The sequence below is a fragment of the Hypanus sabinus genome, chromosome 10, assembly GCF_030144855.1.
Source record: "Hypanus sabinus isolate sHypSab1 chromosome 10, sHypSab1.hap1, whole genome shotgun sequence".
NCBI classification, from domain to species: Eukaryota; Metazoa; Chordata; class Chondrichthyes; order Myliobatiformes; family Dasyatidae; genus Hypanus; species Hypanus sabinus.
Window position 1 is genome coordinate 25,980,531 of NC_082715.1, and position 20,228 is coordinate 26,000,758.

The 20,228-nt window shown below is 40.8% G+C and overlaps 1 protein-coding gene across 5 annotated transcripts in view; it reads right to left on the minus strand.

The window, feature by feature from the left end:
• The window catches only part of ptprk (protein tyrosine phosphatase receptor type K), a 656,369-nt gene that overhangs the window by 515,884 nt on the left and 120,257 nt on the right, over window positions 1-20,228 (minus strand). For all 5 annotated transcript variants that reach the window (XM_059981530.1, XM_059981528.1, XM_059981529.1 and 2 more), the window contains exon 2: window positions 18,081-18,203. In XM_059981530.1, coding sequence (XP_059837513.1) covers window positions 18,081-18,203 — 123 coding nt within the window. The remainder of the gene's footprint in view (window positions 1-18,080; window positions 18,204-20,228) is intronic.

A 20,228-nucleotide genomic window follows, 5' to 3' on the forward strand; every position in this document is an offset into this window, starting at 1 on the left:
CAAGAGTTCTTGCAAAATTGAGGCACTCAGACTTATGGAGATACGGCAGGGCAAGAACCTGAAAGAGTATGAGATTCAAAGTAGTATTGGGATAGTCTATAGCTTTTTTTTAAATGAAATTTTCCTATCAGCTTTCCCAAAAATCTCCTTAACATCACCCCCTACCTTCAAAATGTTTCCTGTAAGATACCAAACATTCATTTAAAGAGCCAGTGCTAAAGGAGAATCTGGATTATTTCTTGCTGGATAAGTTCAGCATTTTAGAATGACTGATGCAAAGATCTAAAATGTTGCACCCCAAGGAGGAAATCTAACCCACCTGCCTCAATGGGAGCTGCGATAGATAATATTCACCATTACAGATTCAAATATGGTCAGAATATTTTAAGGAGTTAAATCAGAATCAGGTTCAATATCACGGGCATATGCCATGAAATTTGTTGTTTAGCAGCATCTGTACAGTGCAATGCACAATAATAATGAACTTATTCAGTGCTGAGCAAGTTGGAGGAGGAGATCCTGAGAGGCAAGATTTGTGAGCATTTGGAGAGAGAATCTGATTAGGGATCATGGCTTTGTCAAGGGCAGGCTATGCCTTGCGAGCATAATTGAACTCTGAGGATGTAGCAAAACATATCGATGAAGGTAGAGCAGTGGATGTAGTGTATATGGATTTCAATAATAAGGTTACCCATGCAAGGCCCATTCAGAAAGTAAAGAGGCATGGAATCCAAGGAGACCTTGCTTTGTGGATCCAGAATTGGCTTCAACACAGAAGGCGGCTGTGGATGGTTCATGTTCTGCATAAGTACAGTGACCAGTGGTGTTCCACAGGGATCTGATCTAGGACCCTCCTTCTTTGTGATTTTTATAAATCACCTGGATGAGGAAGAAGGGTGGGTTAGTAAGTTTGCTGATGACACAAAAGTTGGTGGTGTTGTGGATAGTGTGGAGGCTCTGTCAGAGGTTACAGTGGGACATTGATAGGATGCAGAACTGGGCTGAGAAGTGGCAGATGGAGTTTAACCCAGATAAGTGTGAAGTGGTTCATTTTGGTAGGTCAAATTTGAAGACTTTTAAGTAGTGTGAAGGATTAGTGTGATCATGGGGTCCACATCCACAGTCTTGTTAAGAAGGCATATGGTGTGTTAGCCTTCATCAACCGTGGGATTGAGTCCGAGAGCTGTGAGGTAACGTTACAGCTATACAAGACCTTAGACCCCACTTGGAGTACTGTGTTCAGCTCTGGTCACCTCATTACTGTAAGGATGTGGATACTATAGAGAGAGTGCAGAGGAGATTCATAAGGATTTTGCCAGGATTGGAGAGCATGCCTTATGAAAATAGGTTGAGTGAACTCGGCCTTTTCTCCTTGGAGTGGCAGAGGACAAAAGGTGACCTGATAGGTATACAAGATGATGAGAGGCATTGATCATGTGGATAGCCAGAGGCTTTTTTCCCCAGGGCTGAAATGGCTAATACAAGGGGGCATAGTTTTAAGGTGCTTGAAAGTGGGTACAAGGGGGATGTCAGAGGTAAGTTTTTCCACACAGGGAGTGATATGTGTGTGGAATGCACATCCAGTGAAGGCGGTAGAAGCAGATGCAACAGGATCATTTAAGAGACTCTTTGATTGGTACATGGAGCTTAGAAAAATAGAGGGCTGTGCAGTAGGGAAATGCTCAGCAGCTTCTAGAGTAGGTTACATGGTCAGCATAACATTGTAGGCCGTAAGGCCTGTAATGTGCTGTATATTTTATGTTTATGTTTCTAACTATAAAGCTATCCCACAGGCAAAGTGACAATTCCAGAATAAACATGAAACAATGAAGGATGCTTGACAGCTGTGCAGGGCTGTACAGGCTGGGTACTTTTACCTCTTGCAAAGTGAAAACAAATGACATCAGTGACAACAGGGCATAGGTTCCAGTTGAGCTCAGTGCTCTCTCTGCTCGCTTTGACCATCAAAACATGGAGAGCCCATCATGAACACCCACAGCACCCGATGACCCTGCCATTTCAAACTCTGAGGCCAATGTGAAAGCATCCATCAGGAGAATTAACTACGGAAAGCATCCGGCCCAGACTGAGGACCTGGCCAAGTACTGAAGGCCTGTGCTCATCAACTGGCTGGAGTGTTCATCCAGATTTTTAACCTCTTGCTTCAGCAGTCCGAGGCACCCAGCTGCTTCAATTATACCGGTGCCTCAGAAGAATGCTGTAAGCTGTCTCAATGACCATCGGCCAAAGGCACCTACATCCACGGTGATGAGGTGTTTAGCAATAGGTCAGATTGCTAAATTTCATTAGCAATCTACAGTAAGTGAAATCACGCAAAATAAGTGATAACAGGGCATGTCTTCCAGATGAGCTCCATGCCTTCTGTGCACACTCTGACCATGAAAACATGGAGAAACTGCAATGGGAGATGGGAGAATAGTTTAGCTCAGGATAGAGTAGCAGAGCAGACTCGATGGGCCAAATGGCCTACTTCTGCTCCTTTGTCTTGTGATCTTGTGTAAAAAAAAAGGAAGAAGCTGTTCCTAAAACATTGTGTATATGTCTTCAGGCACTTGCACCTCCTCCTTGATGATAGCAATGAAAAGAGGGCACATCCTGTGCGACGGCTGCTACCATTTTTGAGGTGTCAACTTTTGAAGACTTCATCAATACTGAGGAGGCTAGTGGCCACAAAAGAGCCAGCTGGGTTTGAAGCTTTCGACAGCCTTTTCCAAATTGAATGCTAGACCATTGAGATTTCTTAAAAATCTCCATCACAGACTCAAGCAAAATAATGCAAAGGAAAACCAAAGTACTTGCAATTATAAGCAAACACACAGCATCTGTGGTGAGAAACTGAGCTATAACTTCAAGACGGTAAGCTTTCATCAGAACAGGTTAGAAAACAAGTTTTAAGCAACAAAAGGGCAGCAGGGAAGGTAGGAAAAGGGAGAACTTCTGTGAAACCAGGGAATGATAGGTGCTTAAAAGACACAAATAAACGTTAATGACACCCAAAGGATGATTTTGAAGGAGCATAACAGTGAGAGCACTTATCCTCCAAACTCATAGATACTGAGTTCGATTGCTAGAAATCCAAACTAAAAATAATGAAAATACCTTGCAGACCAAATGGTACTGACAGAAAGAACGGATTAACATTATATGAGAATGACCTGCTTTTTGAAGCTAATTAATGCACTGCTGTTTTCAATAATTAACGTAATGCTTAAATGTATCTGCTGATTTGAACCAAATTCATAAATATTTTACACTGTAAAATATATGTTAAGCTTAAGGAGATGTTCATCAGTAAAATTGAAGAAAGCATTGTATTGCAATTAAACTAACTTAGCAGTCATCCAAAACATGGATTATGATGAAAATTGCTTTTAATTTAGCCTTAGAAAAGAGGACTCATTGTTCAATTAAGTCAAGGAATTTTAGATCGAAGGGAGCTTTAAAAGATAATGAAAAACAATTTCAGGTCTTTTAAAGAATCCAATATATTCATCAAATTTTCACCAACAAAAAAAAATCAGATTTTTAGAATTGGGTAAAAGAAATGTCATTTCCCCTATTATATCCTAGTAGAGTGCCGAATCTCTGAAAAGGTGGTGTGTTTTCCTCGGGGAGGGGAGGGGAGGGGAGAGAGGCAAGGAGGTCCAGTGAATTGCTCATGCTAATTGATCCTGAGTGCCTATTGCAACGTGTATCTCAATTTCAACTTGAGCCATCAGCAAATCTGCTTTGATAAAATGTTCACATCACATACTTAATTTACACCAGTACAGAAAAATACATGCACATAGAGCCAGAAACAATTGAAATATCTCACCCTCCAGCCAAACAAATAGGTGCAGTAAACCCAATAGTGATCTTTGTCAATACAGGTCAGGTGCCTGAACCTCTGCAAATCAGGAATTAATGCGATTAGTCATGCTATGTACTTGCCTACTCGGCAACTCAAGTTTCAGAAGCATAATTATTCTCATGTGAAACTGTCAGCATTTAGCTAAAACCGGAGTACACAAAAATTTAAACAACTATTTTTCAATTGTCTGGCCTGCTGAGTTCTGCCAGCATTTTTATTTATTTCCAGCATCTGCAGATTCACTCGTGTTATTTTTCAATGAATTTGCCTACTTTTAAATTTTCTGGGTTCTCTTAGTTCAGGAGGGAAATAAATGAACTTCAGAACTGAATGCAAAGGGCTGCTTTTCTTACAATGCTGATTGCCCCCTTGCCCTCATTCTACGAGTAACAACAATCATAAGAACGGTGGTTATTAATTTATGTAAATGTTCCTACTCTGGATCTTAAACTCTATCATAAAAAGGGAAAGACTACATTTTCAAAGAGGGCTGAATTTGGGAACTGGTCACACCAGATAAACAGCTTTAGCTTGAATTTATAGAGAAAAATGGGGCTGGGGTGGAGGCTTCAAGTAAAGTTCACAGCCTGTCACATTTGCAATGAAACTTCAAAGGCCGTAACAGATTTTTCTAACCATTATCCCCTTATCGTATCTAGTGAACAAGGTCAAAGTACAGAACTTGTATTTTTCTTCTTGAAGACAAATTTTAAACGTCAGAAAATTCAACCATCAAGAAAATTGCAAATGTATAGTATTGGTAATAAATCCTTTTGCCAGTAACCTCATTACATACAAGAAATACAAGTAGTCTTGCTCTGCTATTTGATAAAATCATGACAGATCTGATTGTTCACAGCTCCATTTTGGGCAGAAATCTACCCAAGCTCTGATTATATTCAATATCTCAACAGCTAAAGCTCTCAAACGTAGTCAGAATCAGAATCAGGTTTAACATCATCAGCATAAGTTGTAATATTTGTCGTCTTTGTGGCAGCAGTATAAGGCAATATGTAATAATAAAAGATGTGAATTACAATAGGTGTATATATATTAAATAGATAAATTGAATAAGTAGTGCAAGAATAGAAATTAAAAAGTAGTGAGGTAGTGTTCATGTGCTCAATATCCATTCAGAAACCGGATGGTAAATGGGAAGCTGTTCCTGAATCATTCAGTGTGTGCCTTCAGGCTCCCTTACCTCCTTCCTGCTGGTAGAAATGAGAAGAGAATGATGGATGCCGCCTTTTTGAGACTTCCTGGATACTGTGGAGGCTAGTGCCCATTGTAGAGCTGACTAACTTTACAACTCTCTGCAGCTTATTTTGATCCTGTGCTGTGGCACCCCTCCCCCAATAGAAAACAGTGATGGAGCAAGTAAGAATCCTCTCCACAGTACATTGAAAAGATTCACATCATCAGAAGAAATTACATAACTTCAGTAACTGGTCTCATTCTGACACTTTCAGTAAGGGTAAAAATACATAGCATTTGGTTTTATAATCTTATAATAAGATCACCTCATTAAACCTTTCCACATAAAGCCAAAGGACTACAGAAAGAATCATCGGGGTTTCTCTACCCCGCCCCCATCCTGGACATATATCAGAAAAGCTGTATTCACAAAGCGCTGATCATTGTCTAGGCCAGGGGTCGGCAACCATTACCACTGAAAGAGCCATATGGACCCATTTCCCACAGAAAAGAAAACACTGGGAGCCACAAAAACTGTTTGACATTTAAAATGAAATAACACTGCATACAACGGTTTTTTTTTGCCTTTATGCTATGTATAAACAAACTATAATGTGCTACATTTATGAAATTGATGAACTCCTGCAGAGAAAACGAAATTACATTTCTGCATGCAACAAAAACATTTTGAACTCCGAACAAAAGACGTTGGGTTGAAGGTTACTCCATAGTTAGCCTACCTTCGATCGAAAAATTAAAATAAATCGCGCACTGGCGGGTGTCAGGGATTGGCAGTGGTGACGTATATTAATAGCGATAAAAAACACGTTGTGGCGGTGTGCTACACGCAGCGCTAAGATAACGACACTGCAGTCAAAGATAACTTTATTCGAACTAAACAGCCTTACTTTAAAGCCTCCCTCAACCCGCCCTCCATGGGCGCGGATGTTCCAAAAGACACGTACTCACAAACCCCCGTAGGCTATCTCCCTTAGCCAGAAAGGTGGCTAATTGTGAGCCGGTTCGGATGTACCAGGAAATGGTGTCGCCACAACGTTTTATTTAGATTGTACAAGATCACCATAATCTTCAAATTTCGAATTACATTTCAAAAACTAACAAACCACGGGGAGCCGCAGCACAGAGATGAAAGAGCCGCGGGTTGCTGACCCCTGGTCTAGGCCAACACCCATCCATCCTACAATCTCCTTGACCTCCGACCATCAGGCCAAAGGTACTGCAGTATAAGAAGGGCAACAGCTTCTTTCCTCAGGGCTTGGACTTCTGAGCACACACTGCTACCGCCCAGTACACATTATTTATGACAGAGCCAGTAGCATGACGCCGTTGCATATTACACTAAATGTTGTATATGCACTTTATGTCAACTTTTGCATCCATAGAACATTTTTTATCTGTTAATTTTAGGTGTTAATTCCACTTTATGTGCTGTATGCATTATGTTATGTACCTTGGTCCCAGAGGAACAATGCTTCGTTTGGCTGTATACATGTGTATGGTCAAATAGCAATAAACTTGAACCTGGCCTTGAGGAGTCTACTCTTTACGTACGACAGGAACTTTTGAATTCCCCACATACACCAGAAGTTGCTGTTTACATTATAGTGTGGCAGCAAACACTGAAAATTTCACCTGTATCACACCAACAAAAAATGGGTCATTTTAATCTGCTTAAATCTGAGTCAGGCTTATTATCACTGACTGCTGTGACATGAAATTTGTTGTACTGCGACAGTGGCACGGTATAATAATATTCATTATTGTTATTGTGAAGCTAACAAACTTCTGATTCTCGCACGTGCAAAGTAAAACGTGGAAATCCAGAAGGCTGCCACAAGAGACTATTATTGCACTGAACATAATAGGAACAATAATTCATATGAAGTTAATGTTTGTAAGATGAACAATTGAATGTGAATAATAATTGTCTGCACTCCCCTCACTGAAACAAAACTAATGAAATTTCAAATTATGAAACTACAAACCACACACTGGAATCAGCTGAATTACTCGTGTTAATTTCAAGCGAATGGCACAAAAAATTCGACTCAAAGCACAGTAACCTCATATTAAAATTTTCAATTTTAATCTAAAGTTAGATATTTCATTTGAAGTTATGAGGTAGTATTTATCATTTTTCTTGTAACAGTACATTCATTTTGCACTTTTCAAAGAAAATATGGAATTTTTTTTGACATTCTGCCCCAAACTTCACCATTAATCAATGAACCAGTTTTCTCTTTTGTACTAAGAGGGCAACAGTCAATATTCATCACAGTTATTGAGAAGCTAACAGAAATTGTGGTTCCCACACGTGCAAAGTTAAATGTGGAATTGCAAAGGCTGCTGTCAGTGATGACTTTCTCCTGTACAAAGCCTGCTGTTGTAATCACTGCTTACCTCTGCAGTGATTAGGAAGAACTTAAATTGTTTGCACACTATTTTGCTGGTATCATCTTTGAACATGACTTAATTTTGTATCAAATTCAATTGAATTTTCAATGATGTGCTGAGCCATAATTATTGTTGAACAACCTAATAAGCCACAAGAAACATCAACTTCGATGGTTACCTACTCGCTTGGAATAAATTCAAAATTTCCTTGACTCCAAAACGGAACAAAACTTTCAAAAAGTTAGTTATTTCATTTTTTTATAAATCACAATTAATCTCAAAGTCAAACTTGATTTCATTCTGTAAAATTACAAAATTTAAGCAAAGTAAAATAGGATTTCTTTTGTCGTTTGCTATCCATTAAATCCATCTAATTGACTACTCAATTACTGCTACCATAAATGAAACACTGCATTCAGTCAACATCCTGATGAATTTCCCTCTGCACTTCTGCAGTCCCAAATCATTTTATTTGCTGCCCCTCCATCATCTGACATTTACCCTGTGACCTCACTAATGTGTTATAAATTTTGTGCCACAATCTCGCTGTTATATTCCACACCCCTGCTAATAAAGCAAGTTTACCATAAGCATTCTGTATCACTTCATACACTTGTCAGAATCAGGTTTATTATCACTGGCATATGGCAGAAGATTTGTTTTTTTTTCCTGGCAACAGTACAGTTCAATACATGAGTGATTACTATAAGTTACAATAAGAAATACATTTTAAAAAATAGCACTAAAAGAGAGCGATATCGTGAGATAGGGTTCCTGAGTTCATGACCTTTCAGAAACATCTTCAGGAATCCTTTGACTGTACACCAAGGGCCTTCTGTTCCTCAGTAGCCCCTTTGGTCCTGGCATTCAATGTATGATTTCCAGCATCTGAAGGTTTTCTCTTGCTTGCGTCTTTTCTCCAATCCTGATGAAGGGTCTGGCCCAAAGCGTCGACTGCACTGTTTTCCATAGATGTTGCCTGGCCTGCTGAGTTCCAGCACTTTTTGCGCATGTTGCTTGGATTTCCAGTGTGTACAGATTTTCTCATTGGTGTTTCAATGTAGACATCCTGGACTGAGTAATCCTCCACAACCAGCACCACAAAATCCATCTGCCAAAGCTCTGCCCACCTTACCTACTACTCAATATCATCCTGTAGCCTGGGACAATTGTTCCCACCACCAACCTCACCAAATTTCATGTCATCTGCTCAAGTACTGATCATACTTCTAGCATTCATATCCAAGTTGATGTAGTCCCAGCACTGTGTGTTACACTTTGAATACACATCCACTGTCACCCCTGCCACCTATCAATTCTCGACCTAATCTGCCATTTTGCCTCAGATCCCATCAATTTAGTTTCCTCTGCAGACCTCTGTCACTCTGGCTGACTTTACATCAAGTACATTACTGCTATTAATATTTTAATATACCCTTATTAATATATTAGCTCACAAACTCAAGCAATTAATCAAAGTCACACCACCATTCATAATTCCCTGCCTTTCCCTTTCCAAGTGTGATTAACATGTCCTTAGTAGTTTTTTTTCTAAAAAAGCTGTCCACCACTGGCATACATTTTAAAGGCCTGTAATAACTTGACTTACCCCTGCTGTCTTTCTTGAATAAAGATGTTCTATTTGCTGCTCTCCATCACCTGGCAATTAACTATGGCCAGCAAATATCTGAATCTGTTGGGATCCCATCAATCTCCTCCCCTTTCCTTTGAAAGCTGCTAACACCTCATCAGACCCTGGAAATTTATCCACCTTTAAGCTAAGGCATCTAAACTTTTTAAATATAACATGCCCTAAAATACCCTAATATCCTCCTCCATGTATGTATATTTAAGAGCTCACTTACATCCTCTGGTTCTGTATTTAAATGGCCCCTGATTCTTAATCGGCCCTACTCCCCCCCCCCCCCCCCCATGATAATCCAATCCTCAACTTAATGCTTAAAATGATTTTGGATTTTTCTGCCTGGAATATTTCACACTGCCCCCCTTTGCCCTTTTGTTTTTAAATGCATACTCCCAGACCAGAAATGCATACTACAGTTTCCATCTACTTAAATGATCTCCCCGTTTTCAATTCTCTAAATGCAAATTGGGTTAACAAACTGAAAGCAGCAGCTTCTGGTGAACAACTTTTAAGACCAAGTACTTGTGTGGTGACCCACTTCCCAGCGCACTCGAACCGGCACACAAAGCAGCGCGCACCGGCATGGAGGCCAGTCCCAAAAAGGGCGCCAAGTCTGCTTCACCAGCAAGGGGGAAAAGCACGCGCCCGGGACGGGACTGTGAATACACGCCCCCTACAGCATTCCCGCCTGGAGAGGGCAGGATCAGGAAGGCTTTAAAGCGAGGCCGCAAAGTTTGAATAAATCTCTTTTGCAACTGCAGCTCATCGACATGTCGTTATTTCAGCGCTGCGTGTAGCACACTGCTACACTTGTTTATTAAAGTTTCCAGAGGTCAATGTTTGTCAATAGTTTCAAAAACATCTGGATCGGAGGCAGCATCTCCAATACCTTCACACTGAGCACGGGGCCCCCCAGGGCTGTGTGCTCAGCCCACTGCTATTCACTCTGCTGACCCACGACTGTGCTGCAACACACAGGTCAAACTACATCATCAAGTTCGCTGATGACACGACTGTGGTGAGTCTCATTAGCAAGAACGACGAGTCAGCTTAGAGAGAGGAGGTGCAGCGGCTATCGGACTGGTGCAGAGCCAACAACCTGTCTCTGAATGTGAACAAAATAAAAGAGATGGTTGTTGACTTCAGGAGGGCACGGAGCGACCACTCCCCGCTGAACACTGACGGCTCCTTGGTAGAGATCATTAAGAGCACCAAATTTCTTGGTGTTCACCTGGCGGAGAATCTCACCTGGTCCCTCAACACCAGCTCCAAAGCAAAGAAAGCCCAGCTGTGTCTCTACTTTCTGCGAAGGCTGAGGAAAGTCCATCTCCCACCCCCCATCCTCAACACATTCTACAGGGGATGTATTGAGAGTATCCTGACCAGCTGCATCACTGCCTGGTTCGGAAATTGCACTGTCTCGGATCGCAAGACCCTGCAGCGGATAGTGAGGTCATCCAAGAAGATCATCGGGGTCTCTCTTCCTGCCATTATGGATATTTACACAACATGCTGCATCCACAAAGCAAACAGCATTATGAAGGACCTCACACACCCCTCATACAATCTCTTCTCCCTCCTGCTGACTGGGAAAAGGCACTGAAGCACTTGGGCTCTCACAACCAGACTATGTAACAGTTTCTTCCCCCAAGCTATCAGACTCCTCAATACCCACAGCCTCGACGGGCACCTCACTGCCCTGTCATCTTGTTTATTATTTACTAATGTCTGCACTGTTTTGTGCACTATATGCAGTCCTGGGTAGGTCTGTAGTCTGGTCTAGTTTTTTTTCTGTTTTTTTTTAACGTAATTCAGTCTAATTTTTGTACTGTGTCATGTAACACCATGGTCCTGAAAAACATTGTCTCATTTTTAAAATGTACTGTACCAGCAGTTATGGCCGAAATGACAATAAAAAGTGACTTGACTTGATATGCATTAATAATCTCAATGTGCATATAAATGCAAAATTTGCAAATATCACAAAACTTCAGAACAAGGTACAGGTAGTCCCCGAGTTACAAACGTTCCAACTTACTAACAACTCATACTTACGAACTGAGGAAGGAGAACGCCATCCGCCATTTTAAGTCGGATCACGACACCTTCTGCCATTTTAAGTTGTTGCCGTTGACACTGTGTTGAGGGTATAACTTTGTATTTGGCTTAAATTTTTCTTAGTAATATTCACCCTGACCCCACCCCCGTTCTGGTCAGCTGGTGGTGCAGTGAGATCAGTGCTGGGCTGGAGAACTGAGTTTCCCGAGTTCGCTCTCGTGCCAGGTTGGTGTCGATCCAGTGACTCCGGTACCATCCACGCCGGGTTGATGTCAAGCTCGCAACTTGACCTCGTAAAAAAAAACCACTGCCACCTCCAGTTTAAATTCCCACGCGGAATATTATGGAGGATCAAATACCCAAACCCAGCACAGCCCCCACTTGTTCCATTTAACCTGTCTCAGTGCGGTGGAGTTCCGGACTCAGGGAATATAGTGCAGTGATCCTTAGGACCCAGCGGACCTCGGGAGCCAGCACAGCTTGGGACCCAGTGTCCGCAGTGTTTCTGTTTCGTTGGCGGGGAGCGATCGTGATTGAAAATAAAGTGGAAATAATAAAGCGATCCGAAAGAGGTGAAACGCCATTGGTCATTGGAAAAGTGTTAGGCTACATTCAGTCAATGATCCGAACAATTTTATAGTATAATGGATAAAGTGAGAATAATGGAGCACATGAAACACCCTGCCCCGATTAAAGCTACAATTATTACTAAGCAACGCAGCTGTTTAATTATTGGATTACTTGCATTTCTTAAGTGCTTTATATGCATAGAAAGGTCAGATATATACGAAGACTAACGTTTGACTGACACTAAATAATACCGGATGTACTTGTTCCGACTTACGTACAAATCTGACTTAAAGACGGACTCAGGAACAGAACTCCTATGTAACCCGGGGACCGCCTGTACATGATAGCAGATTCAGGAAAATAGAAATACAGAACCACTAAGATGACAAGGCATGTAGGGGTCTGAAATTTGCCTTTGAGATGAACAAAAAGGCTATATTTTTTTAGAAGCTAAACCTCGCACTCTCTGCCAGCAAGACCAAGGAACCGATTGTGGATTCAAGAAGGGGAAGTCAGAGACGCACAGCTGTCCTCACTGAAGTGTCAGCTGTGGAGAGTCAGAGGAGATTTAAGTTCCTGGGTGTCAACATGACCAAGTAACCATCCTGGGCCCCACACAATAAGGCTACCATTAAGGCAGGATTTGTGATGTCAAAGATGAGCAAATTTCTTTACATGTAGCTGATAGAGAAGATCCTGATGCAGGATTTATGAACATTTGGAGTGGTATAATATGATTAGGAATAGTCAGCATGGGTTTGTCAAGGGCAGGTGGTGCCTTACGAGCCTGATTGAATTTTTTTTTGAGGATGTGACTAAACATATTGATGAAGGAAGAGTAGTAGATGTAGTGTATATAGATTTCAGCAAGGCATTTGATAAGGTACCCCATGCAAGTCTTATTGAGAAAGTAAGGAGGCATGGAATCCAAGGGGACATTGCTTTGTGGATGCAGAACTGCTTTGTCAACAGAAAGCGAAGTGTGGTTGTAGATGGGTCATATTCTGCATGGAGTTCAGTCACCAGTGGGGTACCTCAGGGATCTGTTCTGAGACCCTTATTATTCGTGATCTTTATAAATGACCTGGATGAGGAAGTGGAGGGAGGGGTCAATAAGTTTGCTGATGACACAAAGGTTGGAGGTGTTGTGGATTCTGTGGAGGGCTGTCAGAGGTTACAGCAGGACAATGATAGGATGCAAAACTGGGCTGAGAAGTGGCAGATGGAGTTCAACCCAGATAAGTGTGAAGTGGTTCATTTTGGTAGGTCATATATGATGACAGAATATAGAATTAATGGTAAGAATCTTGGCAGTTTAGACTTTCAGAAGGATCTTGGGGTCTGAGTCCATGGGACGCTCAAAGCAGCTGTGCAGGTCAGCTCTGTGGTTAAGGAGGTATACGGTCTACTGGCCTTCATCAATTGTGGAATTGAATTTAGGAGCCAAGAAGTAACGTTGCAGCTATATAGGACCCTGGTCAGACTCCACTTGGAGTACTATGCTCAGTTCTGGTCGCCTCACTACAGGAAGGACATGGAAACCGTAGAAAGGGTGCAGAGGAGATTTACAAAGATGTTGCCTGGATTGGGGAGCATGCCTTACGAAAATAGTTTGAGTGAACTCGGCCTTTTCTCCTTGGAGCGACGGAGGATGAGAGGTGACCTGATAAAGGTGTATAAGATGATGAGAGGCATTGATCGTGTGGATAGTGAGAGGATTTTACCCAGGGCTGAAATGGTTACCACAGGAGAACACAGGTCTAAGGTGCTGGGGAGTAGGTACAGAGGAGACGTCAGGGGTAAATTTTTTTACTCAGAGTGGTGAGTGGGTGGAATGGGCTGCCGGCAACGGTGGTGGAGGCGGATACGATAGGGTCTTTTTACAGACTTTTGGATAGGTACGTGGAGCTCAGAAAAATAGAGGGCTATGGGTAAGCCTAGTAATTTCTAAGGTAGGGACATGTTTGGCACAACTTTGTGGGCCGAAGGGCCTGTATTATGCTGTAGGTTTTCTATGTTTCCATGTATGGTGAAGAGCATTCTGACTGGCTGATCATTGCCTCGTATGGAGGCTTCAATGCACAGTTCTGCAAGAGGCTGCAGTGAGTTAAAGACGCAGCCTGCTCTATCATAGCCACAACCTTCCCTGTCATCGAGGTCATCTTGAAGAGTCAGTGCCTCAAGGAGGTAGCATCCATCACTCAGGACCCTGACCATCCGGGACATGTCCTTAACTTGTTACCATCATCAATGAGGAGGTAAGGAGCCTGAAGACCCTCAATATGGATTGAGAAACAGCTTCTTGCTCTCTACCATCAGACTACTGAACGGTCCACGAACAGTGCTCCGTTTTGCTTTGCATTATTTATTTTGTAATTTATAGTAAATTTATATCTTCGCACTGCACTGTTGCCACAAAACAAATATCACATCACAAGCCAGTAACAATATATCTAATTCTGATAACAAATACTAATTACACAAGGGTTAGTTGTACTCACATGACATTTAATCAATTCACACGTTTCTATCCTGTTAACCAAAGAATTTGGTTACTTTAATATAATTTCATTATTTTTCCAGAAATTGCCCTTTCTAGCTCTCTCAGATAAAAAATACTTCATCTTTTTAACTTTTTTGCTTGATCCATTCTATTCTTTTCCTTTCTAATTTCCATTTGTATTTCACTCTAACTGCAGTCAAAATGTCAGCACAAATTTAACTTCACTAAATTCTTCAATGCTTTTAGATTGTAGGCATAAAATTAAGGAATCTATTCATTTCCTTTATTAGTGTTCAATTGGCTCTCTAAATTTTGAACACGCCAAAGCCAGTCCATGAGTTCATTTGGAATCTTGAAATTTCAATATTTACTTCCTTACAATATTTATGCTAGCTTTCAATGCCCTATGTCCTAAAGAGTTACTTTAAAAGCTTAAGTACTTACTTGCTCTCTCTTACACCAGTGGTCAGATTGTAAGTCTGTTAACTTATAATCAAAAGCTTGCAGATGCATGCAATCTAATATTATGGCATACTGTCATTATCTTCCTGAATCATGAAATGATACCTATTACAATAACTCCCATTACATCATCGAGAATGCCACAGATCTCTGTCTGATTTTCTTATGGACTGATTTGATATTACTTTTATTCTACCTTTGACACACAAGTTTACAGGGCTTTAAACTTCAGTAAAAATTATATTGCCAGATCAAGATGGGAAAATAATTTATAGAATGCATTCAGAACTGTTGCCTGGAGGAATTTACAAAATTGGAAATGGGCCATCTTAGACCCTTGTGTACTGAGAGTTAATAACTAATATATTCACATTATGATGAATTTCATATCAATTCTGAGACATACATTCAAGTCTGACATTAGGCTTTAACTCAAATATATCTAATAGCATACATGATAGGAGAGTTGAATCTAGGGCAGCTTGGGAAAGCAGAGTTAAAATTTAGTAGATAAATTAAGATTAGTACATAATAAGTACACATTCCACTAAGGAAACTGCAATTTATGAGAAAAAATGTAGACTGTAAGAGTAAACTAATTATAACTGTACAGGATTTATAATTACGTGGCCAAAAAGAGCAGCAAGAGATTATTTGGATCTCGGAGCTACAAAGGATACTATAAATGAGCAACAAAGAAGCTGAAACATGAAGAAGAGTTACCTGCTTCTTTTTGATAAAACACAGAAGTTGCAACAGAATATCAGAAATGGTGGGAAAGCAAAAGGTCTTTAAAATAAACTGAATAAATTTAAATTGATGAGGAAAAACAAAGGGATCTGCTGCATTCACAGTTACCTTCTAAATATCTCCAAATTCGGAAATAGCCCCAATGGAGTGAAACGGTGGAAAAGTAAATTTTTATTCAAGAGCAGGAGGTTGGGTGGGACAACAACCAGAGGTCATGGTTTAGGAGTGAAAAGTGAAAAGAACTGCATAAATGAGAGGATTGAGAGAGGGTAGATTGAGCCACTAGCGCAAATGCTGCACATGAGCTCAATTTCGACATTTTAAGAGAAGCTTGGAAAGGTACATGGATGGCTGGCTTATGAAGGGCTATGGTGCCAGTGCAGGTTGATGGGACTAGGCAGTTTAAATGATTCGGCACTGGCTAGATGGTCTGAATGACCCACTTCTGTGTTGTGCTTTTCTATCACCATGCAAAAAGAAATTCTTTCAAAATGTAGCAAGCAGCTGACAGAAAAACGCTTGAGTACAATATTAGATAAACAGCAATAGAGTGCTCAGTAAATTAAAGCATTAGGCAGTCAACATAACTATGAAAAGGGAATGAAGCTTGACAAACCTAACAAAGGATTTTAATGATGTAGCTCGCAAAAAATTGTATTCATAGAGCAATTTTAATGCAGCAAAGTGTTCCAATGTTTTACAGCTTTTGACAGAACCTACATAAGTAATTAATGTAAAGTGAAAAGAAATGATCAAGAGCGAATTCAAGAACCTTACAATTGAAGCCACAGGCACGAACAGTGAATGAAGTAAAATCAGGGACAACTAAGTGGCCAGAATGAGAGGAGTGCAGAATGCAAGGTTATCAAGGAATCTGAAGTCCGAGATAATACTTCAAAATTAAGGGACTGCAAAGTCGGGCCCCGGTTAAATCAGCAAGAATAAATTTGATTGAAATATGAGACTTTTGGATAACCTCATCAGGAGGGAGCTTAGTGGAGGGCAATTTGATTGTAGTGAACTGGTCAAGATACAAAGACATGGATTAGGGTTTAACAGCAAATAAGCTCAGAGACAGTCAGAATCAAATACTTTTGGATCTGAAAATGGGTACGGTTGGCTGAGGTACTGCTGTGTGATCCAAAGCTGATCTCGGAGCCAGATATAAAATTGATCTGGTTCAACAGCCTGGCGTGGAGCTTTGGTCTTTTGCATGCAGAAGACTTCAAGTCATTGGATGGTGAGGAAGTGGTCCTCATGGAGGAACTCAGCAGGTCAAGCAGCATCTATAGAATAGAATAAATAGTTGACATTTCAGGCCGAGACTCTTCATCAGGAATGTCCAAGGGAGAAGTGCAGAAAGAGAGCTGCGTTTCCTGCTGATGTTCCCAAGAGGTAACATTTTGATAAAAATTAGGTGGCGTCCAGGATAACTCACACAGAGCCAACAGAAAAAAAGAGAGCAGGTGTGGAATGATAAGTTACAGTTGGTTATTTTCCTGCAATTACTAACTACTCTCGATGTAAATAAGAAACAAATGGAGAGACCACGGAAAAGGAATCTTCCATCATTTCAAATTGCATAGACAGGTTGGTTAAAAAAAAAATGATGGGTCACCTTCACCATACGCACATAAAATGTCACATTGCTAGAAACCACTATACAGTGGCTATACTGGAAACATGATGAGTGGGATTTGTACTGGAGAATTCCAGGTAATATGGCAATGAGCTTTTGAAGTGATCACATGAGAAAATTCAGGTTAAAGATCAAAACGTGCGAAAGCATTAGGTTTCCAAACGATGTGCAATCTTGAAAGAAACTACTACAATATCCTTCCCTTTCTTTGTCCTGTATGGCACAGCCTAACCCTCAAATGTATATCTGCACATAAATTCAGCTCGTCTTTTTGTTGGGCTACATTAATTAAAAATGAATTAATATTGAAGGTCAACATCACAAGGAGTTAAATGTCATTATGAAATTGGCCACAATATAAATTCATTAAAATATATTCAAGATAACCTTCCTCCTAGTGCAAGATTAATTATGCTAATGAAAATGTCCTCTGATTGAAAGTAAAGTACATTTTAGTTCCCTTGCTGTCTCCACAGAATTAGTCAATTAGTTGTTCACAAAAGAAAAAAATGACAATACCACTTTGTCAATATCTCTTCAATGATATGCAAACTGTCAAATTAGTTACTAAGTTTGGCAAATGGTTCCAAAAACTCTGACAGTGTATTCCAGCAAAAATTTATTATTTTGATTTACTTTAGTCTTTCAGGTAACATGGTTGCCATTGTCGAATCTCCCTTTACTGCCTGCTGAATACCTTCATTAACATACGTGTCAGTGCAACACACTCCGGTTCGATTTCTTCTATTTCTGCCAAATTATGGTTAAAAGTTGGCAAGTTATTTTAATTAAAAGTACACATTTGTTAATATTAGCTGTAAGATGGCTTGCATGTTCAGGATTATTCATCGGCAATTCTCTAGTAATCTTTCCATACACATGAATACCAAACACATTTTCTCAGCACACATTTAGAAACAGTACGATTTCAGCAGTAAAGCCCGGAGCACACAGGTTGGTATTGGCTTACCTGGTGGCACGCTGGGCCGCAAGTGCAACGTATCCTCAGCCCTAACATGCCTCCAATCAAAATCATCTTCCTGATCTTGCAAATACTCGCAAAGCTCCAAGCCGTCATCAAAAGCACATCCTCCTATATCGAAGAAAAATTAAAACATTATGAAATGGTTAAAGAAAATAATAAAACAAGCCTGTAAATTTTGTTACTCTTTAAAATTTTTCACTGGAAGCTTTATCAATAATGACATAAACACAGGTTCACACAATTGACTCATGCAATCATTTTCCATTTGGCAGCTCCATTTATAAGACAATTTTATGAGCATGACAATTTGAGTCATGATTAGGACTCTGGAACTCCTCTCAACACTCCACTGAATCAATTTGCCTTGTACGTTCTGTACAATGAAGAAGATAATTGGTGAGGGTTGTGCAATATATCTATTTAACACATCTATTTAGCTAGGGTGCACAACTCTTTTGCACAGTACTGTAGTTGTCCATATGGAGTGGAGAGCGAGTTTGGAAATCTGGTGGGAGTAAAGGATACGGCAGTAGAGGAAGTGGTGGACTGATGTCAGAATGGAAACCGGAAGTAGAACTAAAATGAGCGGCCTCTGGGAGATCTCAATTTTTCTAGCATTTGGCAAAGCTGTCTCCCAACTTACACTGGGTCTCACTAATATACAGGAGGTCACACCAGGAGCAGCAGATACAGTAGGTAGTCCCAACAGCTTTACAGCTGAAGTGTCGCCTCACCTGGAAGGACTGCTTGGGACACTGAACAGTAGTGAGGGAGGAGGTGTAGCACTTGTTCCACTTACAAGGGAGATCAGTGGGAAGGAACCAACGGTCAAAGGAGTTGTGCAGGGAGCAATCCCTGCAGAAAGAGGGGGCAGGAAGGGAAAGATGTGTTTGGTGGTGGGATCTCGTTGGAGATGGCGTGATAAGGCCACTCTCAGGTTGGAGGAACACCACCTTATATTCCGTCTGGGTAGCCTCCAACCTGGTGGTATGAACATCAATTTCTCAAACTTCCACTAATGCCCTCCCCCAGCTCTCCTTCACCACTCCCCATTGCTGCTTCCCTCTCTCACTTTATCTTCTTACCTGCCCATCACCCCCTCTTGTGCTCCTCCCCTTTCCTTTTTCCCATGGCCTTCTGTCCTCTCCTTGCAGATCCCCCTTCTCCAGCCCTGTATGTCTTCCACCAAGCAAGTTCCCAGCTCTTCACTTCACCCCTCTCCAGACTTCATCCATCTCCTAACTACCTTGTATTTCTTCCTCCCCTTCCTCCATCTGCTTACTCTGACTTCTCACCTTTTTTTCTCCAGTTCTGCTGAAGGGTCACGGCCCAAAACATCAACTGTTTACTCTTTTCCATCGATGGGGAGTTCCTCCAGCATTTTGTGTGTATTGCTTGGATTTTCAGCATCTACAGTTTTTCTCTCGTTTGGAACTTAACTATGACACCACTTTCACTATTTATCCAAGCACACTTTCAAATCCTATAACTAAAATTCACCGGTGAAACTTCAAGACTCTACAACTCATTTTTACCAAGCACCCTTTCTTATTTAATTTTTATGAATCTGGAGATCACTGGCAGGGCTAATATTTATTGCCAACCATAAGTGCTGCTGAGAAGCTGGTAGTGAAGCACATAATTAAACCTTTGCAGTCGTTGCTTGGTGCTGTAAAAATGGAATTTAAGGATTTACTCTCAGTGATGTGAAGGAATGACAATGCATTCTTAAGTCAGGATCAGGATCAGAATCAGAACCAGGTTTAATATCACCGGCATGTGTCATGAAATTTGTTGACTTGGCGACAGCAGGACAATGAAATAGGTGATAAATATAGGGAAAACCTGACTTACAGTATATCACTATTTCCAAATAAATAAAATAAGTAGCACAAAAACAAATATAAAAGTAGTGAGTTAGTGATCACGGACACAGTGGCCATTCCGAAATCAGATGACAGAGCGGAAGAAGCTGTTACTGAATCACTGAGTATTTGTACCTCCTTCCTGATGGTAACAGTGAAGAAGAGGGCATGCCTTGGGTGGTGGGGGCCCTTAATGATGGACACCGTCTTTTTGGGGTTCCACTTCTTGAAGATGTCTTGGATACTGGGACAGAGGAAAACCTGCGAG